Source organism: Rhincodon typus, chromosome 32, assembly GCF_021869965.1.
Source record: "Rhincodon typus isolate 14 chromosome 32, sRhiTyp1.1, whole genome shotgun sequence".
In the NCBI taxonomy this organism is placed as follows: Eukaryota; Metazoa; Chordata; class Chondrichthyes; order Orectolobiformes; family Rhincodontidae; genus Rhincodon; species Rhincodon typus.
In genome coordinates this window covers 29,680,602-29,700,395 of record NC_063363.1, presented here as the reverse complement: position 1 = coordinate 29,700,395, position 19,794 = coordinate 29,680,602, and the positions used below count along the sequence as shown (strand labels likewise).

The window sequence follows — 19,794 nt, the reverse complement described above, 5'->3', positions numbered from 1 at the left end:
TATCCATCTGTAAACTCTTTATCTTCTCATTACAGCCTGCTTTCCCACCTATTTTACTATCATCTACGAATTTTGCTATGTTACACTCTGTCCCCGCCTGCAGATCATTTATTTCAAAGATGCAAAAGTTGTTTCTGACTTTGAGAAAGGCCTTACTGGATCTCTGGTGTGAGTCTGCCTCATTTCACACCATAGCCCATGTCACTCATGCCCCTATATGATTCTGCCTCAGTGTTTCCACTTTAAAGTTCATTGACCTCCCTTCAGTGTAATAATAATCCTATTTTGCCACCTTATTTCCTACCATGCCCCCATCGTTGCCCTTTGCATTTACTTACTGTATACAGTCAGCTTGACTGGTGTGCTTCGAGAGCTGCTGATAGGGTTCTCCACCATACAGCTGTAAAGGTCATCATCGGTTATGTGGACCCGTGTGATGGTCAGAGTTTTCTGATCACTGGACAAAGAGAATCTTTCATCATCATCTAGGGGCTTCCCTCCTTTCATCCATGTATATATCGGTTTGGTTCCATTTTCATGTGAGCAGTTCAGTGTGACATATTCACTCAATTCCAGGACAGTAGAGGATGATAGCACCACCACAGGCTTCGTCACAGGGACTGGATAAAACAAAGAATAAATTCACAAAAGGTACAAGGCAATAAAACACACAACAAAGATTTGCTTGTTGGAGAACTTTTAAGTTTGTAAATCCTCGTAAGACCACTTTACAGAAGCATAGTCGGATACATAATGATGTAGAGTAAAAGATGGAGGAATTAGGGTAAGCGAGTAAAAACATGATCAATGTCTTCGGAGGCAGAAACAGTTTGAAGAGTTTTAGGGAATGAATTTCAGAAATTCAGATTTAGACAGTTAAAGTCGCAAAAACCAAAAGGAAGATGAACATAGCTTGAGCTTTTGAAGGACTTGGAGTTGGTGGAGGTTACAGAGACAGGGAGGAAACAATCACAGGGGGTTTTGAGTGAGGATTTTTTTTATATTTAAGGCACTGGTGGATTAGGAGTCAATGCAAATCAGACTGCACAGGGGTGATGGTTGAACACAATTTAGAGCAATACAGGCGACAGAGTTGGATGAGCTGTAATTAATGAAGGGTGGAAACTGGGAAACCAGCCAGAGAAACTATTCCTCGGGTTAACTACTTCAGCAATAACCTGTGGCATTCATGAGAAAGGTATGGAGTTACCATGCTCTGGCTGGGAAGGAGTGGTGGGATGGTGGTATGGCCACTGCCAGTGATTTTATTGAGGTCAACCAGATAATTGCAACACAAATTGGGGAAACAGTAAATTTTTCCTTTGCCTCAACCATGAGTCTTAGGGACCTACCAACTGCATTTGTCAAAAGCAGTTGGTAAAACATTTTGACAATTTAATAACCCAATTTGATTTTGCCTGTTTCTTTTGGCGCTTCTGTTGACGCAGATGAAGTTAAGGTCTTTTAGTCATTACTATATATTGCTGATGCTTCTTGACTACCTTTCATCTCAGGCATAGTGGAACTTAGAAACCCAATCCCATTTCCTGTGCTAGTGTTTTCACTTTAAAGAAGGAATCATAGCCTGGTAGTCAGGAGAAGAAGCCAGAACTAATTTGCTTTCACTTATGAGTCAACCAACACTAATAACAACAAGAGTTCTCTAATCAGCATGACAAGAGCAACACTGCCTGAGAGTGAACTGAATTGTAGTGAACAAGAGAATGGCAAGTTTGACTTCCACTCTGAGCTGAGATAATTGATCTAAGCCAGACTGGTCTTAGTCTACATTAAAATTTTTGTGACCCCGGGTAGGAATGGGAAAATCAGACCATATCTTAGCCTCTACGTCAATGCAAATCAATTCTTCTTTCTTCCTTTCTATCTAAAGAAGTGTATTTCATAATATTTGGAATGAAATGGCCTGGACGAAGGGATTGAATGTATCGTGGTCAAATTTTCTGACAATAGGTAGGGAAGGAAGTTGTGAGGAAAATACAAGGAGTTTGGAAAAGGATATACAAAGGTGGGACAACATGGCAAATGGAGTATAATATGGAAAGCTTGTCCACTTTGGTATGAAGAATAGAAAAGCAGAATATATTTTAAATAGCAGTGGACCACAAAGTTCTGTGGTATAGAAGCATCTACATGTACTTGTACATGGAATCAGAAAGAGTCAGCATGCAGGTATAGCATGTCATTGAGAAACTAAATGGAATGTTGTCCTTTATTATGAAGGGGATAGAATATAAAAGTATAGAAGTCTTATATCTGTATAGGGTATTGGTGGGACTTCATCTTGAGTACTGAATGTAGTTTTGCTCATTTTATCTGGTGAGGGCACCACGATAATGATATAATTTGGACTGATATATTTTAGATACCCAGGACTTTAAAAGTATATATTCATTTCACCTTGTTTTTGAACTGGACATTATTTTTCAACTTGTGTGTATTAGACGTTCTTAGAGAAGATATTTTTCTATTAGAGGAAGTTCAAAGAAGATTCACCAAAGGGTGAAGAAATTCTCTTATGAGGAAAGATTCAGCTGCTTGAGCCGATACTCGTTAAAGTTTAGAAATGTGAGTGGTATTCTTGTGGATGTATATAAGATTTTGTAGGAATTGACAATGTGAAAGGATGTTTCTGCTCAGGGAGAAACTGAGAACTAGGAGCATAGATTCAAAAACAAGGGTTTCTCACCGAAGATGGAAATGAGAAGATGTTTCCTTTTTATGAGGGTCAATAGAGTTTGGGATTCTCTCTCCATAAGGACAGTGAAAATTGGCACATTGAAATATATTCAAAGCTGAGTTTGAATTCAGGAGAGATTTAGAGTCATAGAGTCATAGGCATATACAGCAAGGAAAGAGACCCTTTGGTCCAACTCATCCATGCCGACCAGGTATCCTAAATTAATCTAGTCCCATTTGCCAGAATTTGGCCCGTATCCCCCTAAACCCTTCCTATTCATATACCCGGCCAGATGTCTTCCAAATGTTGGAATCGTACCAGTGTCCACCACTTCCTCTAGCAGCTCATTCCATACGCGCACCACACTCTGCATGAAAAAAATTGCCCCTCACATTCTTTTTAAATCTTTTCTCTCACCTTAAACCCATGCCATCTAGTTTTGGACACCCCACCCTGAGGGAAAAACCTTGACTATTCTCCCTACCCATGCCCCTCATAATTTTATAAACCTCTGTAATGTCACCCCTCAGCATCTGACGCTCCAGGGAAAATAGCCCCAGTTTATTCAGCCTCTCCCTATAGCTCAAACCCTTCAACCCTGGCAACATCCTTGCATATCTTTTCTGAACCCTTTCAAGTTTCACAACATCTTTCCTATAGCAGGGAGGCTAGAATTGCATGCAGTATTCCAATAGTGGCCTAAGAAATGTCCTATACAGCCACAATATGACCTGTCAGCTCCTAAACTCAATGCACTGACCAATAAAGGCAAGCATACCAAGCGCCTTCTTCACTATCCGATCTACCTGCAACTCCACTTTTAAGGAATTATGAACCTGCACTCTCAGGTCTTTTTGCTCAGCAACACTCCCCAGGACCTTACCATTAAGTGTATAAGTGCTGCCCTGATTTGCCTTTCCAAAATGCAGCACCTCACATTTATCTATATTAAACTCCACCTGCCACTCCTCAGCCCATTGGCCCATCTGATCAAGATCCCATTGTACTCTAAGGTAACCTTCTTCGCTGTCCACTACACCTCCAATTTTGGTGACATCTGCAAACTTACTAACTATACATCTTATATTCACATCCAATCCTTTATATAAATGACAAAAAGCAGTAGACTACATACCGATCCTTGTGGCACACCTCTGGTCACAGGCCTCCAGTCTGAAAAGCAACCCTTCACCACCGCCCTCTGTGTTCAACCTTCAAGCCAGAACATTTTACCAGAATATTGCTGGGTATGGAAGGTTTGAGTTATAAAGATAGGCTGGATGGTCTGGGACCTTTTTCACTGGGGCGTAGGAGGTTGAGAGGTGACAATATAGAGGTTTATAAATTCATGAGGGGTATAGATAGAGTTAATGGTAGGTGTGTTTTCCCTAGGATGGGTATTTTTTCAAGAATACAGGGCATATTTATAAGGTGAGAGGAAAGATGTCTTAAAAAGACATGGGGGTAAATATTTTACACAGAGGGTGGTTCGCATGTGGAATGAACTGCCAGAGGAAGTGGATAGATGCAGGCACAGTTACAATATTTAAAAGACAAACATGAGTGCATGAATAGGAAAGGTTTGGAGGAATATGGGCCAGGAGGAGGCAGGTGGGACAAGCTTAATTTCGGCATGGACTGGTTGGATCAAAGTGTCTGTTTCCATGTTATATGACTCCATGACTCTATAAAGAATTATGGAGTACAAGAAGTAAAATGGGGTTAACATCACATTACATCAGCCATAATCTTACTGAATGGCAGAGCAGACTTGAGCAGCCATATAACCTCCTATTTCTATTTTTTTATTACCCCGTATTGGCTATGGACAGAATTAGCTTTGATAACACCCTACCCTTTAGCTGAACAATTCTGTGAAACTCAACATATAAAAAATGTCTATTTGAAAGTGAGACCTGTGTCCACCATGCTGTAGATAGTTTGTGTGGAATTGAAAGCTTGAAGGGGAGGACAGCAATTGGTAAATAACTCAGCATAAGTCAGAACATGATTACACTGACAGTGTGTTACTTACCATCAACAGTTAAATTGAGTGTCTTCACTGCAGTGGAGGCATCATCTGTGATTGCGATCTCGACTTCATACATTCCCTCATCGGTTGGCTGCAAGTTGTGGATCCACAGGGATCCGTTGCGGAAGATCATAATCCGATCCTTGTATTCTGGCCGTAGCTTGCCCAGGATGCGTGTGCCAAAGGACTGGATCAAAGGGATGGGCTTGTCCCTCTTCAACTGCCACTGGATGACTGGAGTCTCTGAGCTGCTAGTTGTGTAATGTATAGAAAGTAAGATGGATCCACCCACAATGCCGTGCGTAGTGAGCTCTTCTGCTGTTATATTCACTCCCTGTACTGACACTGGAACAGCAAGAATATATAAGCCATCAGAAAGGAGTATATTCAGAAGAAAATCAGAAGCTGAATTGGATTATTGTTACCTTGCCTATTAATTGTTGCTATCCAGTTTTGAGACAGATACAAACTTGAAGAAGAAGAAAGTTATTGCTTTTATATCACACCTTTCACAACCTCAAACCCCTTCAGATTCCAGGAAGTACTTTTTCAGGGGTAGTTGCTAACCTAATATCAGGAACATCACAACTGTTTGTGCACTGCAAGCTGCTTCAAACAGCAACGTGGTCATTGACCAGATCATGGGTTTCAGTGTGGTTTATAAACAGATTAATATTGGGATGGAATATGAGGAGGACACTCTTGTTCTTCTTCAAACAGGAACACAAATCTTTGCCATTACCCAACAGAGGCCAGGCAGGATCAGAGATTAATATCTCAACACCTTCAGCAGTGAAGCAACAAGATGTTGAAAAATGTTGGGAAAGAAGCAGTGTAGAATCCCTACAATGAGGAAGTAGGCCATTCAGCCCATCAAGTCCACACCACACACGGTAGCTCAGTGGTTAGCACTACTGCCTCACAGTGCCAGGGACCCAGGTTCAGTTCCAGCCTAGGGTAACTGTCTGTGTGGAGTTTGCACATTCTCCTCATGTCTGCGTGGGTTTCCTCCAGGTGCTCCGGTTTCCTCCCACAGTCCAAAGATGTGCAGGCTAGGTGGATTGGCCATGCTAAATTGTCCGTAGTGGTCGGGGATGTGTAGATTAGGTGGGTTACTGGGGGACAGGTCTGGGTGGGATGTTCTGATATTCAGTGTGGACTTGTTGGGTCGAAGGGTCTGTTTCCACACTGTAGGGATTCTAAGATCTATGATCAAATAAGCATCCCACCCAGATCCACCCCATCCATGTAACCCTGCATTCCCCGTGGTTAACCCACCTAGACTGCACATCCCTGGACACTATGAGCAATTTAGCAAGACCAGTTCACCTAACTGGCACATCTTTGGACTAGGGGAGGAAACCCACGCAGACACAGGGAGAACGTGCAAATTCCACAAAGACAGTCACCCGAGGGTCGAATCAAATCCAGGTCCCTGGCACTGTGAGGCAGCAGTGCTAACCTCTGAGCTTCTATGCCACCAGTAGTTTGCGAGTTTGTTTTTGTTTTGAAGAAGAGTGCAGATTTAAAGGGAAATGACAGCCATCTCCACGTTTTATCCACTGTTGTCTATGTGACCCTTTTACTGCAATGCTGGAACTTTGTAAAATTCCTGTGCAACTGCATGTGTGCATATGCTAAAGGAACTTCAGTTTACATGGCTCCTGTGCTGCACGTTGTCAATTAGGGTGTGGCCACGCACCTACGAGCTTAGAGATAATGATGGACAGAATTTGAAGAGAAAGAATTGACAACAAGAGCAGCAAATACAGGGACTAAGAGTGGAAGCTGGCTGCTCAGCAGTTTCATGAAAATAGGTTTAAGGTAGTAGGAGCTGATTCTCCTGGAGTAGATAAACTTGGAGAGGGCTTTTTTTATTTTAAATGCTTCAATCTATAAAACCCAGGATCCCATTTATTCTTTGCAATTATTGTCAGTGTACAGCAATGCAATCAGCCAATGAATGGGGATGAGCATGTTTCCTCATGTCCTATGTAAGTAGGCAGCTAATTGTCCATGAGAGACTGTAGGCATTATTCTCTATTAGGGAGAGACAATTGGTTATAAAGTTTGAGGGACGTCTCTTCACATCAAGCACAGGCAAGCAAGGACGAAAGTCTTAATAAAGACCGCGATAGAAATGCAGATGCTGTGATCAGAAATGAAAACATAAAATGCTGGAAAAGCTCAGCAGGTCTTACAGCCTCTGTGGAGATTCATTAGAGTTAACACTTTGGGTCAAGTGACCCATCTTCAGAAGGTCTTAAGTTTACTTCAGTCAGAACAGGAAGTGAACCTGTGCTGCTGGTGGCATTCTGAACTATACACTATCCATCGAGCCATCTGAGCTTACCAGCTGTCTAAGCTACATAAATATACAAATAGACCTGCCATCGAATTGCCCACTCCACTCACTTGCGTGCATCTCCTTGCAACCTTCCTCACAGTTTACAGTACATACAATTTGTTATCATCACCAAGCTTGAATATGATTCTTTTCTTTTGTGCCTGTGTTTAAAGCTGTGGACAGGGCAGTATATCAGGCCTAATGACTGCTGTACTCAGGTCGGTGGGCTGAGACAACTGTGTTTGGGCTGGGGTGGGGTCTTCAGTGTTTGGATCTAAGCTGGGGCTGCTGCACTTGGGCCGGGGGCAAGGCTGGGGATCCAGGCCATGAACATGGCCAGGGCCCATGATTGTAGTCCCTGACCCAGTCTGTGCCTATCCTATTCACGTAAATGGAAAACAAAAGAGACAACAGAGGCACATATCCATGGGCACACAATCTCTAAATTCTGTGAAAGAGTGAATCATCCTTTGAATGAATGCAGTGCCACAGCTGAGCCATTTTCTAATGCATTAGTCTTGATGATGATTTCCACAAACATTACTATAGCCACTGTAGTTATGTGGCTAGTCAAGTTCAGTTTCTGGTCAATGGTAACTCCCAGAATATTGATATTGGTGGATTCAGTGAGGTCATGCCATTGAATGTCAAGGGGTGACGGCTAGATTCTCTCTTATCGGAGATGGTCACTGCCCGGCATTTGTGCGGCATGGTTATTATTTGCAACTTGTCTGCCCAAACCTGGATACTGTCCAGGTCCGTGTTGCATTTGGACTGCTTGTGTATCTGAGGAGTCACGAATGGTGCTGAACATTATGCATTTGTAGGCGAACATCCCCACTTCTGACCTTATGATGGAGAGAAGGTCATTGATGAAGCAGCTGAAGATGGTTGGGCCTAGACTACTCTGAGGAACTCCTGCAGAGATGTCCTGAGGCTGCAATGACTGACCTTCAAAAATCACACTATCCTCCAGTGTGGCAGGTATGGTTCCAACCAGCAGAGATTTTGCCCCCTGATACTCATAGTTTCCAGTTTTGCGAGGGCTCCTTGATGCCACACTTGTTCAAATGTGGCCTTGACGTCAAGGGCAGCTAGTCTCACCTCACGTCTGGAACTCAACTCTTTTATCCATGTTTGAACCAAGGCTGTAATGAGGTCAGGAGCTGAGTGGCCCTGGCAGAACCCAAACTGGTTGTCACTGAGCAGGTTATTGCTGAGCAGGTGCTGCTTGATAGCACTGTTAATGACACGTTCCATCACTTTACCGATGATTGAGAGTAGACTGATGGGGCGGTAATTGGCCGGGTTGGATTTGTCCTGCTTTTTGTGTGCAGGGCATACTTGGGCAATTTTCAGCATTGTTGAGTAGATGCTGTACTAGCCCACTGTTGCCTGGATCTAACATTAAACTTAATCCCGCTGGGCCTGTAGGGTGGCCATGATATTAATTGGCAAACCAGAAGTTGGAAAATATCATAACATTTTTTTTGCTCTACCTGAACTGCTAATGAGTGTTACTAAAGGAATTTTCCGGTCCTCCAATGAAATTAGGGTGACACTTATCAGAGTGCAGCCTATGGCAAGAACCTACACATGGAGTCTTTTACCATGGGGAGGCTGTTATGCTGCAGATTTCACTGATCAGGAAACTCCCATGCCCTTACAGCATGCTGTGAGCATGTTGAAAGGAGTTGCAGGTTAATGCTCAGCATAAAATCCCAGGGCAGGACACAAACTCTGACCTTCTGACTCAGAGACAGGGTCACTACAGAAACTGCAATATAAGACTTCCCCAAATAAATGATTCACAGAATTACTGATATAGAACAAACTACTTTACTGTGCTATCATAGTGTAAAACACCAGGAGGTCAGCCCATAAGCGATTAATGTGGCCATTTTCAAACATCCAACTCACTGGAAACAAAACAATGGAATAAACTCAACGCTAGTACAGTCTTTCAATTATTGTGTGTTTCCCACTGTGGGAATGTATATAGTATACACTTTGTTATTGAGACACTTTCTTCCAACTGAGTCAAGCTGGAAACACAACACATTATCAGGGTCACATTGCTGTTTGTAGCTGGGATAATCGGCCATGCAGATTTGTCAGTTTTGTACTTCAATTCACAATGGAGCTTGTTTGCACATCTGGTCTGAGAACAAATGACTGCATATGTTCATTAATTAATTCCTAAATAATGGAATATTGACATTACCAACAAACAATTGAAAAGCTCACATATTGGGTGGATTTGATTCAGCAGCTCTATGGGGATTGTGAGCCGAAAATTTGCTGAGAGCCAGAAAGACAGATATATTCCCAGAGGTGACCTCCTCACTGGTTCTCTCTGGGCTTGTTATTCCTGTGGAAGATGCCAGCAAACCTAAAGCTTTGTCAGCTGTACCAGGTAAAGTGGCTGCTACTTAAACAACTCAAAAATTATACAAAGCTGCTTCAAAGTTGAGGCACTGTTAGAGAGCACGGTTTCATTTAAGTCAAAAATATTAAATGGTCAAGTCTGGAGCGAGCCATGGAACAGAGGGGCGAGCCCTGTAAGGGACAGCTTTGGGCTGCACATTGGCCTTTCCTTCATGCAATTCCTTCAATGGTGCTTGCAGCCTCCAGTCCCTGGGCTATTGCAGGTCTCTCACTCCGAGAAGGATTTGGACAGGCTCCGGGAATAGACAAAGAATTGATGGAATACAAAGTGGAAAAGTGTGAGGTTATGCACTTTGGTAGGAAGAATAGAGGCATAGACTATTTTCTAAATGGGGAAAGACTTTGGAAATTTGAAGCACAAAGGGGATTAGGAGTCCTAGTTCAGGATTCTTTTAAAATTAACATACAAGTTCTGTTGTCAGTAAGGAAGGCGAATGCAATGTTTGCATTCATTTCGAGACAGCTAGAATACAGGAGCAGAGATGTGCTGCTGGGAGTGTGTAAGGCTCTGGTCAGACTGTATTTGGAATATTGTGAGCAGTTTTGGGCCTCACATCTAAGGAAGGATATGCTGGTGTTTGAGGGCATCCAGAGGAAGTTTACAAGCATGATCTTGGGGGTCATATGAAGAGCGGTTGAATACTCTGGGTCTGTACTCAGTGGAGTTTAGAAGGATGAGGGAGGATCTTATTGAAACTTACAAAACACTGAGAGGCCTGGATACAGTGGATGTGGTGAAGATGTTTCTACTAATAGGTAAGACTAAAACCCCAGGGCACAGCCTCAGAATGAAGGCATGACCCTTTAGTACCGAGATGAGGAGGAATTTCTTCAGCCAGAGGGTGGTGAGTAGGTGAAACTCATTGCTGCAGCAGGCCTCTTGGATGCCATCTCAAATTGCCTGGCCTAGCCTCATCTAATGGTCAGCTATCCACTCACTGACCCAATCATCTCCATCAGGCGTGCTGCGTCCACAGGAAGGAGTGCACCTGACCCGAAGAGGTGAGAGTGTGAAGAATAGCCCACGGATGAGTGCAAGGTGCAATTATGAACATTACCTGTCTCTGTAAGGAACTCGGGACACTTTTATTTACTGTCAGAGGCAAGGTGCACATACAATCATACAGCACATAGTTGAATTGTTCAGACTATCCATTACCGTCTGGATGGTGAGGCTTTTGGCAATGCCATAAAAGTTGCAAAGCTTCTGTAATATCACGCTGTTGCAGTTGCACCCCGATCACTGTGAATCTCACACCTAACACTGAAACTTAGAGGTGACTAAGTTTCCATTGCTGAGGAAGCCCACAGGAAATTCCAAGTTGTCCTCTGGGAACACAATGAGTCATTCTCTATCTGGTTTGGCATGTGATATTTATTCTTTAGAAATGTGTTCAGGACATAGTGTGAATCCTTTAAAATTCCTATACTTAACCACAGGTACAATAACTGTTTAACTCAAGAGTAAACAGCATGAGAAGGACACTTCCTGCCTCTGGAAAAGGAGGAATTCAAAGTATATTTGTTGAAAAAGATAATGCTGTTTTATTAACCCGAATAGGTACGTACATTATGGACCTGTTAGGCACTCATCATTAAGAATAGAACTCCTGTACTTTGATTGAATAATGTGACATATTTGGTACTTTCACTCATAAGAGTTTTTTTTTCTCATTTATCCAGTGTTGATGTCCACATTCATCACTCAGACTGCTATCTGGTTGAGCAGATGGCCCACCAAGTATAGAATGCCCCTGATTTTCATCCTTATTGTTGCAAAATTGAATGAATACATTCCAGCAGATAACAAATGGTGAACATGAAAATTAACTCCATCAAATTTTTAAGGGCATACTTTTAAGGTGAGAGGAGAAAGATTTAAAAAAGCTACGAGGGGCAATACTTTTACACACAGAGTAGTTAATATGTGGAATGAACTTCGAGAGGAAGTGGTGAATGTGGGTACAGTTACAACGTTTAAAAGACATTTAGAGAAGTACCTGAATAAGAAACATTTGGAAGTTTGTGGGCCAAGTATAAACAAGTGGGACTAGTTTAGTTTGGGATTGTGGACGACATGACTGGCTGGACCAAAGGGTCTGTATGACTTTATGACTCTCTAAATTGTCATTGGTCAACCTGGAGATAAACACGCTGACTTTAACTGCTCCCATTGTAACATCAGGATGGAGGCTTTGGTATTTGGGTGTTTCAGAAGGACTATCCTGCAACCCTGTTAGTGAATCTCTCATTTATCTAATATTAACTACATACACAATGTACAGGAAAGATTTGAGCAAGACATCTCTAGAACCTTCCACAATCAGGTTTAATTGGAAGTGAATGTCCTGGAGCTAAATTTTGAAGTATACAAGACAAGTTAGACTGTTTATGAGTTTACAGTTTTTTTTCTTTTTGGGACTGGAAAAAGTGTAGAAAAACAATTGCAAGGATGATGCCACAAGTAGGAAAATAGAAGCAAATAAACTAGGAGCAGGAGTAAGCCATTCAGCCCTTTCAGCCTGCTCCACCATTCAATATGATCATGGCTGATCCTTTATCTCAATTCCGAATTCCACTTTTTCCCATACCCTTTGATGCCTTAAAAATCTATAGGTTAACCAACCTCTTCCTTGAATATATCCAGTGACTTGGCCTCACAGTCTTCTTTGATCAAAAATTCTACAGGTTCACTAACCTTTGAGTGAAGATTTGTTTCCTCATCTCAGTCCAAAATGGTCTCCCCTGTGTCCTGAGCCGCTGCTTCTAGATTTCCCCAACTGGGGAAAACATCTTCCCTGCATCTAGTCTGTCCAGCCCTGGTAGAATTTTATATGTGAGAGGTCGGGAAAGATTACACAGGTTAAGGGAACTGCTGAGGTCTTTAAAGTTATGAAGGGTTTTGGTAAGAGAGGATGTGTCCACTTGTGGGGAAGAACAAAACGAGGGTCATAAATATAAGAGTCACCGATAATTATGAATTTGAGGGAGAAATCCCTTTACACAATGAATGTTTAGAATGTGACACTCACCACAACATAGGAGTTTTTGGGGTCAATAGCCTACCTTAACTGTAAGATAGATAAGTACATCAGGGAGGAAGGAGCAGAATGGCATGCTGGGAGAGTTAGCTGGTAAGGGATACAATGAGGCTCCTGTGGAACTGAATACCAGTGTACATTAGTTGGGCCTCTGCTGTAAATCTACTTCATTCTGATATAATCCTCTCAGCCACCGTCATTTGCAGCGACAGGGCGGCATTGTGTTAACGTGCTATGGTTTGCAAACACACATATACGCAGGGTCACCATGAAACAATGAGTAAATTAGCCTCCCTCACAGGAAGTTTCTCCAAACGCGTAATCAAGTTAAATAAACTGAAAAGAACTGGCTGGCAGCTGTGCTTCTTGGCATCGGGGGCTGATTGTATCCAACGATAACTGGCAAACTAAGAGTCATCACTCTGTGAATTCACCCAGCTTTACACTGGCTGGGCATGGGAAACCATTCTGGATGGTGCAATGGCCACATGCAATAAAAACAGAAAATCAGTGCAAAGATTTTTGAGATTCAACTCCTAGACTGAAACAGGCAAAGGCAGACTAAATTCAAACAAAGGCTTGATGTCAGAATAAAATCAAACAATTGAAAATTTCAAAATTCTTTGGGTGCGCTGCTTAGTAGAACGGCATTTATTGCCCATCCCTTATTACCCTAGGGAAGGTGCTGGTGAGCTGCCTTCTTGAACCAGTGCAATCCTTGGGGTGTGGAGGCACCAACAGTACAGTGAGGGAGGGAATCCATGATTTAGACACAGTAACAGTGTTGTAGTGGTGATTTAGCTTCATGTTTGGATGACGGTGGTGGTGTTCCCATGCATTTGCAGCCCCTGTCCATCTAATTGGTAAATGTCACAAGTTTGGAAAGTGCTATAAAAATGGCCTTAGTGAGTTACAACATCTCAGCGACAGGGTCAAACCTGATGTGGAATTGCATTGAATCTATACAGAGAAAAAACACATTCAGCTCAGATGTACTGTGTTGATGTTTATGTTTCGTGTGAACATCTTCATACCCTTCTTCATCAAACACAGGCCACAGGCCAAAATGTGACCCGCCAAGAAGGCCTCTCCAGCTCTTGATGGAGTTTATCAGCAGCAAACATGGAAGAGAAAAGCTTTCTGTGTGGAAGAGCAGCAAGCTGTGCCAATATCCTTAACTTAATTCAACTTGAAGTGTGAACACTATGAGCAGTGACAAGTCTGCTGCTGACATGGAGAGTGCAAAAAGACAAGCTATTGGGGCAGTTTTTAGGGCCAAAAAGATCAAAAGGTATGGGGAGAAAGCTAGAACAGGGCACTGAGTTGGATGATCAGATATGATCATGTTGAATGGCGGAGTATGCTCAGATACCCAAATGGCCTACTCCTGTGCCTATTTTTTATGTTTCTATGAACCTGGGCAGGTGAGGGCACAAGGCTCCTGTAGGCAAGTAAATCAGGGCAAGTCACCTATGTTGGTGAGCAGGTTAGGGGAAGAGGCAGGAAACAGCTCCAGGCAATGAGATTGTCTCTTCCATGCACAGGCTCTGAGCCCCTGAAGGACATTACACTGTGTGTGTTTGTGTGTGTGTGTGTGTGTGTGTGTGTGTGTAGGAGTTAGAATGTGTGTGGGAGGGAGTACAATGTGTGTTCATGTGGGAGGGAGTGAATAGTGGAAGCAGCATGCAACATGTTAAGTGAACCAACAACCAATGTGTCTGATCTAAGCTCTGCAGTCCTGTCACAACTAGTCGAGAGAGATGATGGACAAGTAAATAACCAATAGGAGATGGATGCTCAACTTTGGAGAGGCCAACATCTCAATGCAGAAGGCAGGGCTGAAGGATTTGTATCTGTCTCAGTCAGAAGTTCTGAGTGGAAGCCCATCTGAGGCCAAGAGCAGTGAAATGTCAGTCTTCAAACACTTCAATTCACTCTATGTAAAATCAAGGAACCACTCAGAGTATGGATAACTGCAAAAACTATGGGCCCTGACAACATTCCGACAATGGCACTGAAGACTTGAGCTCCAGAACTTGCTATGTCCCTGGTCTAGCTGTTCCAATTAAAATACAACATTGGCATCTATCTGACAGTGTGGAGTATTGCCCAGGTATGTCCTGTACACAAAAAACAGGACAAATCCAACCCAACCAATTACCACCCCTCAGTCTACTCTTAGATTCATTACAAAAGTATGGAAGGGATTGTCAATGGTGCTATAAAGTAGCATTTGCAAAGGAATAACCTGCTCACTGAATCTTAGTTTGTGTTCCGCCAAGGCCACTCAGCTCCTGACCTCCTCAAACACGAACAAAAGAGATGAATTCTAGAGGTAAGGTGAGAGTGACTGCCCTTGATATCAAGGCTGCATTCGACCGAGTGTGACATCAAGGAGCCCTGGCAAAACTGGAATCAATGGGAATCAGGGGAATAGCACTCCACTGTTTGGTGTTATACCAAACACAATGGAAGAGGTTGTGGTTGTTGGGGGTCAGTCATCTCAGCTGCAGGACATCTCTGCAGGAGTTCATCAGGGTATGTCCTAGGCTCAACCATCTTCAGCTGCTTTATCAATGACCTCCCCTTCATCATAAGCTTGGAATGGAGATGTTTGTCAATAATTGCACAATGTTCAACACCATTCACGACACCACAGATACAGAACAGTTCATGTTCAAATGCAATAAAACCTGGACAATATCCAGACTTGAGCTGACAAGTAAGACGTAACATTCACATCACACAAATGCTAGGGAATGGCCATCTCCAATAACAGACAATTTAGCCACCATCCCTTGACATTCAATGGTGTAACCATCACTGAATCCTCAACTATCAACAACCAGAAACTCAATTGGACTCACCATATAAATACAGTGGCTACAAGAGCAGGTCAGAGGCTAGGAATTCTGTTGCAAGTAACTCATCTCCTGACTCGCCAAAGCCTGTCCACCACTTACAAAGACACAAGTCAGAAGTGTGATGGAATACTCCCCAGTTGCCTGGATGAGTGCAGCTCCAACAACACTCGAGAAGCTTGACAATATCCAGGTCAAAGAAGACCACTTGATTGGCACCACATCCACAGATTCAACATCCACTTCCTTCAACACTGAAGCACAATGGCAGCAGTGTATACCATTTGTAACTCCAGTGACTCACCAAGGGCAACTAAGGATGAGGAAGGGAAACTGAAAGCTTGATCAAAATCTTGATATAATTTTTAAAGTTAGGTGGTCAAGAGGATTAATTGGAGTGGAGTTTCAAAGAGTGTTGGCCAAAGTGGTTGATGTCTCAGGTGGGGCAAGGGGTAAGGCTGGAGATGGACAGAAATCCGACAATTAGAATTCAATAAGGGCCACTATTTTCGACAGCACACATGCACGTTTCAGTACGGGCTCATTTTCTAGCGATAGAAGGCTCCTCAGTACAATGTGGGAAGGATGGGTCTATTCAGCAAAGGATGTTGGACAAATACTTATAAATCTTTTCTACAGGAGGTTGTTCTTACTAAGCTTAAGAAATGGGCTGGGACTAAATGGACAAATGAATATTAGGAAATGGATTGCCTGAATAGCAGGCAATAATAAAAATGAGCTAAAGGGAACAAGATGAAGTGTGTGGTCACCCAGTGAAGGCAAAGGTTTGCGAGTTTGAAGAGACTGCCAAGTAGCTCCAAACAAAGTGCCTGATTTCTTTCTCTGGGTTCATTTCCTATCCTTGGCTCTGGTTAAACAGTAGTCCTGTGAAAATCAATGTTTTTCCAGTGTAGAAAGTGCTGCAGGCAGCTCGGTGCACACACTCGCTCCCAGACAATACGTCCAGGGGTTGGAATGCTCCACACACTAACTGCAGGCCTTTGACAATGCTGTTCTGTACGGACTGCATAGCATAGGGAGTAGCTCCATGTTGATGTTGCACAGTTAGTGGCTGTAGGTTTCCCATTAATTACATGCCCCTTTCTCTTGAAGACACAATCCCTTCTTGTAGCAGTGTAAAAAAAGCAAACATTCCATGCCTGTGAAAACACCATTCACCCACTGTGTTCCATGCCATAACCTTAGCACCAAAACAGATTAAACAACAATAATGTTACAAGTTATAGAATCACCAGAGTGCAAATCAGAAAAATCATGTGCTACATAACACACAATTCTTTTGATCTTAAACCCCTTCAATGACACAAAAATCTCCTAAAATGCAATTATATGTCTTTTTCAAATACTTGGACACATTTTAATTGCTGTCTAATTTATTTCAGCCTAATTAACTGTGTTCCTAAGCCTCCAGTTCCTTGATTCCACAATGTGGCCGAAGATGCCTGCACAATAATTTGCTCTCATGGGAATAATCTTGCATCAGCCCTAAAATAGAACAAAGAACAAAGAACAAAGAAAATTACAGCACAGGAACAGGCCTTTCGGCCCTCCAAGCCTGCGCCGCAGGTGGGGGCATGAGGTATAGGCAAGAGGTTGGCAGAATGGGTGTTGCATTCACTTCAGCCTGGTGCCACATCCTTTTCAGATGCTGGTCTGGATCTGACTGTTGCTGGTGAGCTGTGGGTGCCAGATGGAAACCCCACTGTGGCGTGTTTCAGTGGGGTGTGGTGGGACAGTGATGGAACAGAATAGTTTTGTGGAAGCAGGAGGAGTGCTCCTCCTTATCCTGGGCCCCACAAAAATAAAAGAACAAAGTTTGGGGCCTTTTCCTGAGGGTAACCACATTCCCTTTAAACACTGCAGGGTAAACCACCTGATGGAAACCAGCCAGAGTACTTGTGCCTCAGATTCCACTCTTTTATACCAAAAAATTGCAAACCAAGGCTTATTTAGCAAAGGACATCCAAGTTGATTATTAAGCATTCTCCTGTTCAACAAAGGTATCCCCATATCCCTACAAATCAGCCAGACAATAAGATCAAGCAGACATTGGGCTGGAAACAGGTACCACTTAAATTTAAGGTGTACCATTTAAATTCCCTACTGCACACCACTGCCAGTTTACTCGCCTCCTTTTTTTTAAACAACGAATGGAGGCTAGCATTCGCCCCATATAATTTACCTGGCCTTATCAAGTGCAAATTCTTACTGTCAGGATCATCTGGTTTAAAGACCATTAAAAATATGACATAGAATGAGAAGTAAGCCATACAGCCCAATGATTCAGCTCCATCATTCACTGAGATCATATCTGGTTTGATAATCCTCAGCACTACCTTCCTGCCTTTTTCCCATAACTTTTGATTCTATTACCAACTAAACATCTATCTCAGTCTTGAATATGCTTAATAACCTAACCTCAGCAGTATAGAGAATTCCACAAATTCACAAAGAAATTCCTCCTCATATCTGTCCTAAATTTGCGACCCCTAACTCTGAGATAATGCCATCTGGTCTGAGACTCTCCCACAAGGGGGAACAACCTTTGTTCATCTTTCCTAAGTATACTGAGTGACCCCACTGCTACAGCTCCCTACAGAACTCTGAAACAGAGGTTCGGGACAGATCCACCACATCTCAGGCAGTAGCTCTAGTCTTGTATAGAATTGTGGTATCAGTTAAAAAGAAGAGGGAATAAAAAACCATTCTCCATTGATATCTTCCAACTTGGAGATTTACAAGCAGCTGTTGACTCACGGAGAAGCCTTGCAAGTATTTAACCCTCATTGAACTCAGGACGAGTCTTTAAAAACAATTAGTTCTTGAACCATTTTAAGTAATAAGAACATTTAATAAATGACACTTTTCAGTCTTGTATAGAATCCTTTTGGAATTAGCTGTCACAGCATTTTCTCTCTTCAGAAATGCATAAACATTTCTGACACTTAGCGACCAAGACAAGATTGAGAAAAGTGTCACAAAAATTGTGCACTGCATGTGAGGTGACTTTACCGGCATTGGGGATGTTGGAGAGTCTTCTGATGATGGGTGTGTCCCTTTCTATATAACAGTGTTTGGAAAGGGTTAGCAAATACCTCCAGCACAAACTGTAACCTCGAGCCAGCAGGATGCACAATGGAGCAGAGGTGACTATCCTGATATCTTTGGCGCCTATCTTCATATTTAGAAGGGTTTGAACAAATACTTGACAGAGGGTTAATCACTAGCACCCAGAAATACAGAGAAATAAACTCTGAGGCTGTTTTAGTGGAGACAACAGATGGTCTCCATGTTAACTCCTTTGTTTATTTTGTCTAATCTATGGTGTGTTCCAATAGTTTCTTTTTGTTGATGAATTTGAGTGTCTGCAATTTTTTTAAACTTTTGCTTACATTGACTTCCCTCACCATGATTCTGATTCATTTTACATTTCTAAAGAGCTCAATCTGATTTCTGGAGTCGGCTTTTCAAGGTGGATCTCAATCTGACAGATTCTTGCACAGTGACTGATCAGCACCCACAATCCACCAGTTTTAATCTGATGAGATCCAAAAGCAAATTTATCACAGAAGACAGCATACAAGTGAGCACAGCATATCAGGCGACCACGTATGTTCTGCTAAATTATGCTGTATTCTTATTTGGAGTTGGCCTCAATTTTTTACCTCAGGAATGCATGTTGTCCTCACCTTATAATTCATTGCATGGAACCAAGTGGGTGATAAGGTCCGTGTCTCCAAGAACTTGCATGGGAGTTTAACATACACCCACAAAGAGTAGATTGCCCAGGGTGAACAATGAACAGAAATGTGTCCTTTGGCAAAGAGAATGAAATACAGAGTTGGTTTCATGCTAAAATTTGTTAGCTAGTCAAATAACTGTACTGCAGCAAGGGAGATTATGTAATGGAAAATGGTGCGAGAATGGAAGAAGAAAGAATTTGCCCTGATAAAGAACTCACGATCCAATGCACCATGAGAACGTAGACTACCCAGTGGCTCATTATTGAGAAGCATGAATCACAGTAATTTCTTGAGTTACACCATCTCCAGAAATGCAATGTGCACGCATGCATTTAAATGAAACCCTCAGTTCAGCAAAGATTTCAGAACAACAGCTCCTTGGTGGCAGAAGACCAAGGTTGCTCAGAGACCACTAAAAGACCTTGTTGCTAAAATTACCAGTTTGCAGCAACTCATCATCAGATAGCAGTGAAACACGAATGCCATTTGGCCACCATCTTCCAGACACAGGTTTGTAGGATGTCAGATGGACAATCCAAGATGCGAGTCAGCACCTGCAGAAGTTCCAATATACTGACTTCTGTGGGAATTGCCTGGGAAGTC

At 42.5% G+C, this 19,794-nt stretch overlaps 1 protein-coding gene across 1 annotated transcript in view; it reads right to left on the bottom strand.

The window, feature by feature from the left end:
- hepacamb (hepatic and glial cell adhesion molecule b) overlaps positions 1-19,794 on the bottom strand; it is a 361,487-nt gene that overhangs the window by 300,674 nt on the left and 41,019 nt on the right. Inside the window, exons 2-3 of the mRNA XM_048615454.1 lie at positions 4,734-5,075; positions 339-620 (exon numbers count right to left, since the gene is read on the bottom strand). Of these exons, the coding sequence (XP_048471411.1) occupies positions 339-620; positions 4,734-5,075 (624 nt within the window). The remainder of the gene's footprint in view (positions 1-338; positions 621-4,733; positions 5,076-19,794) is intronic.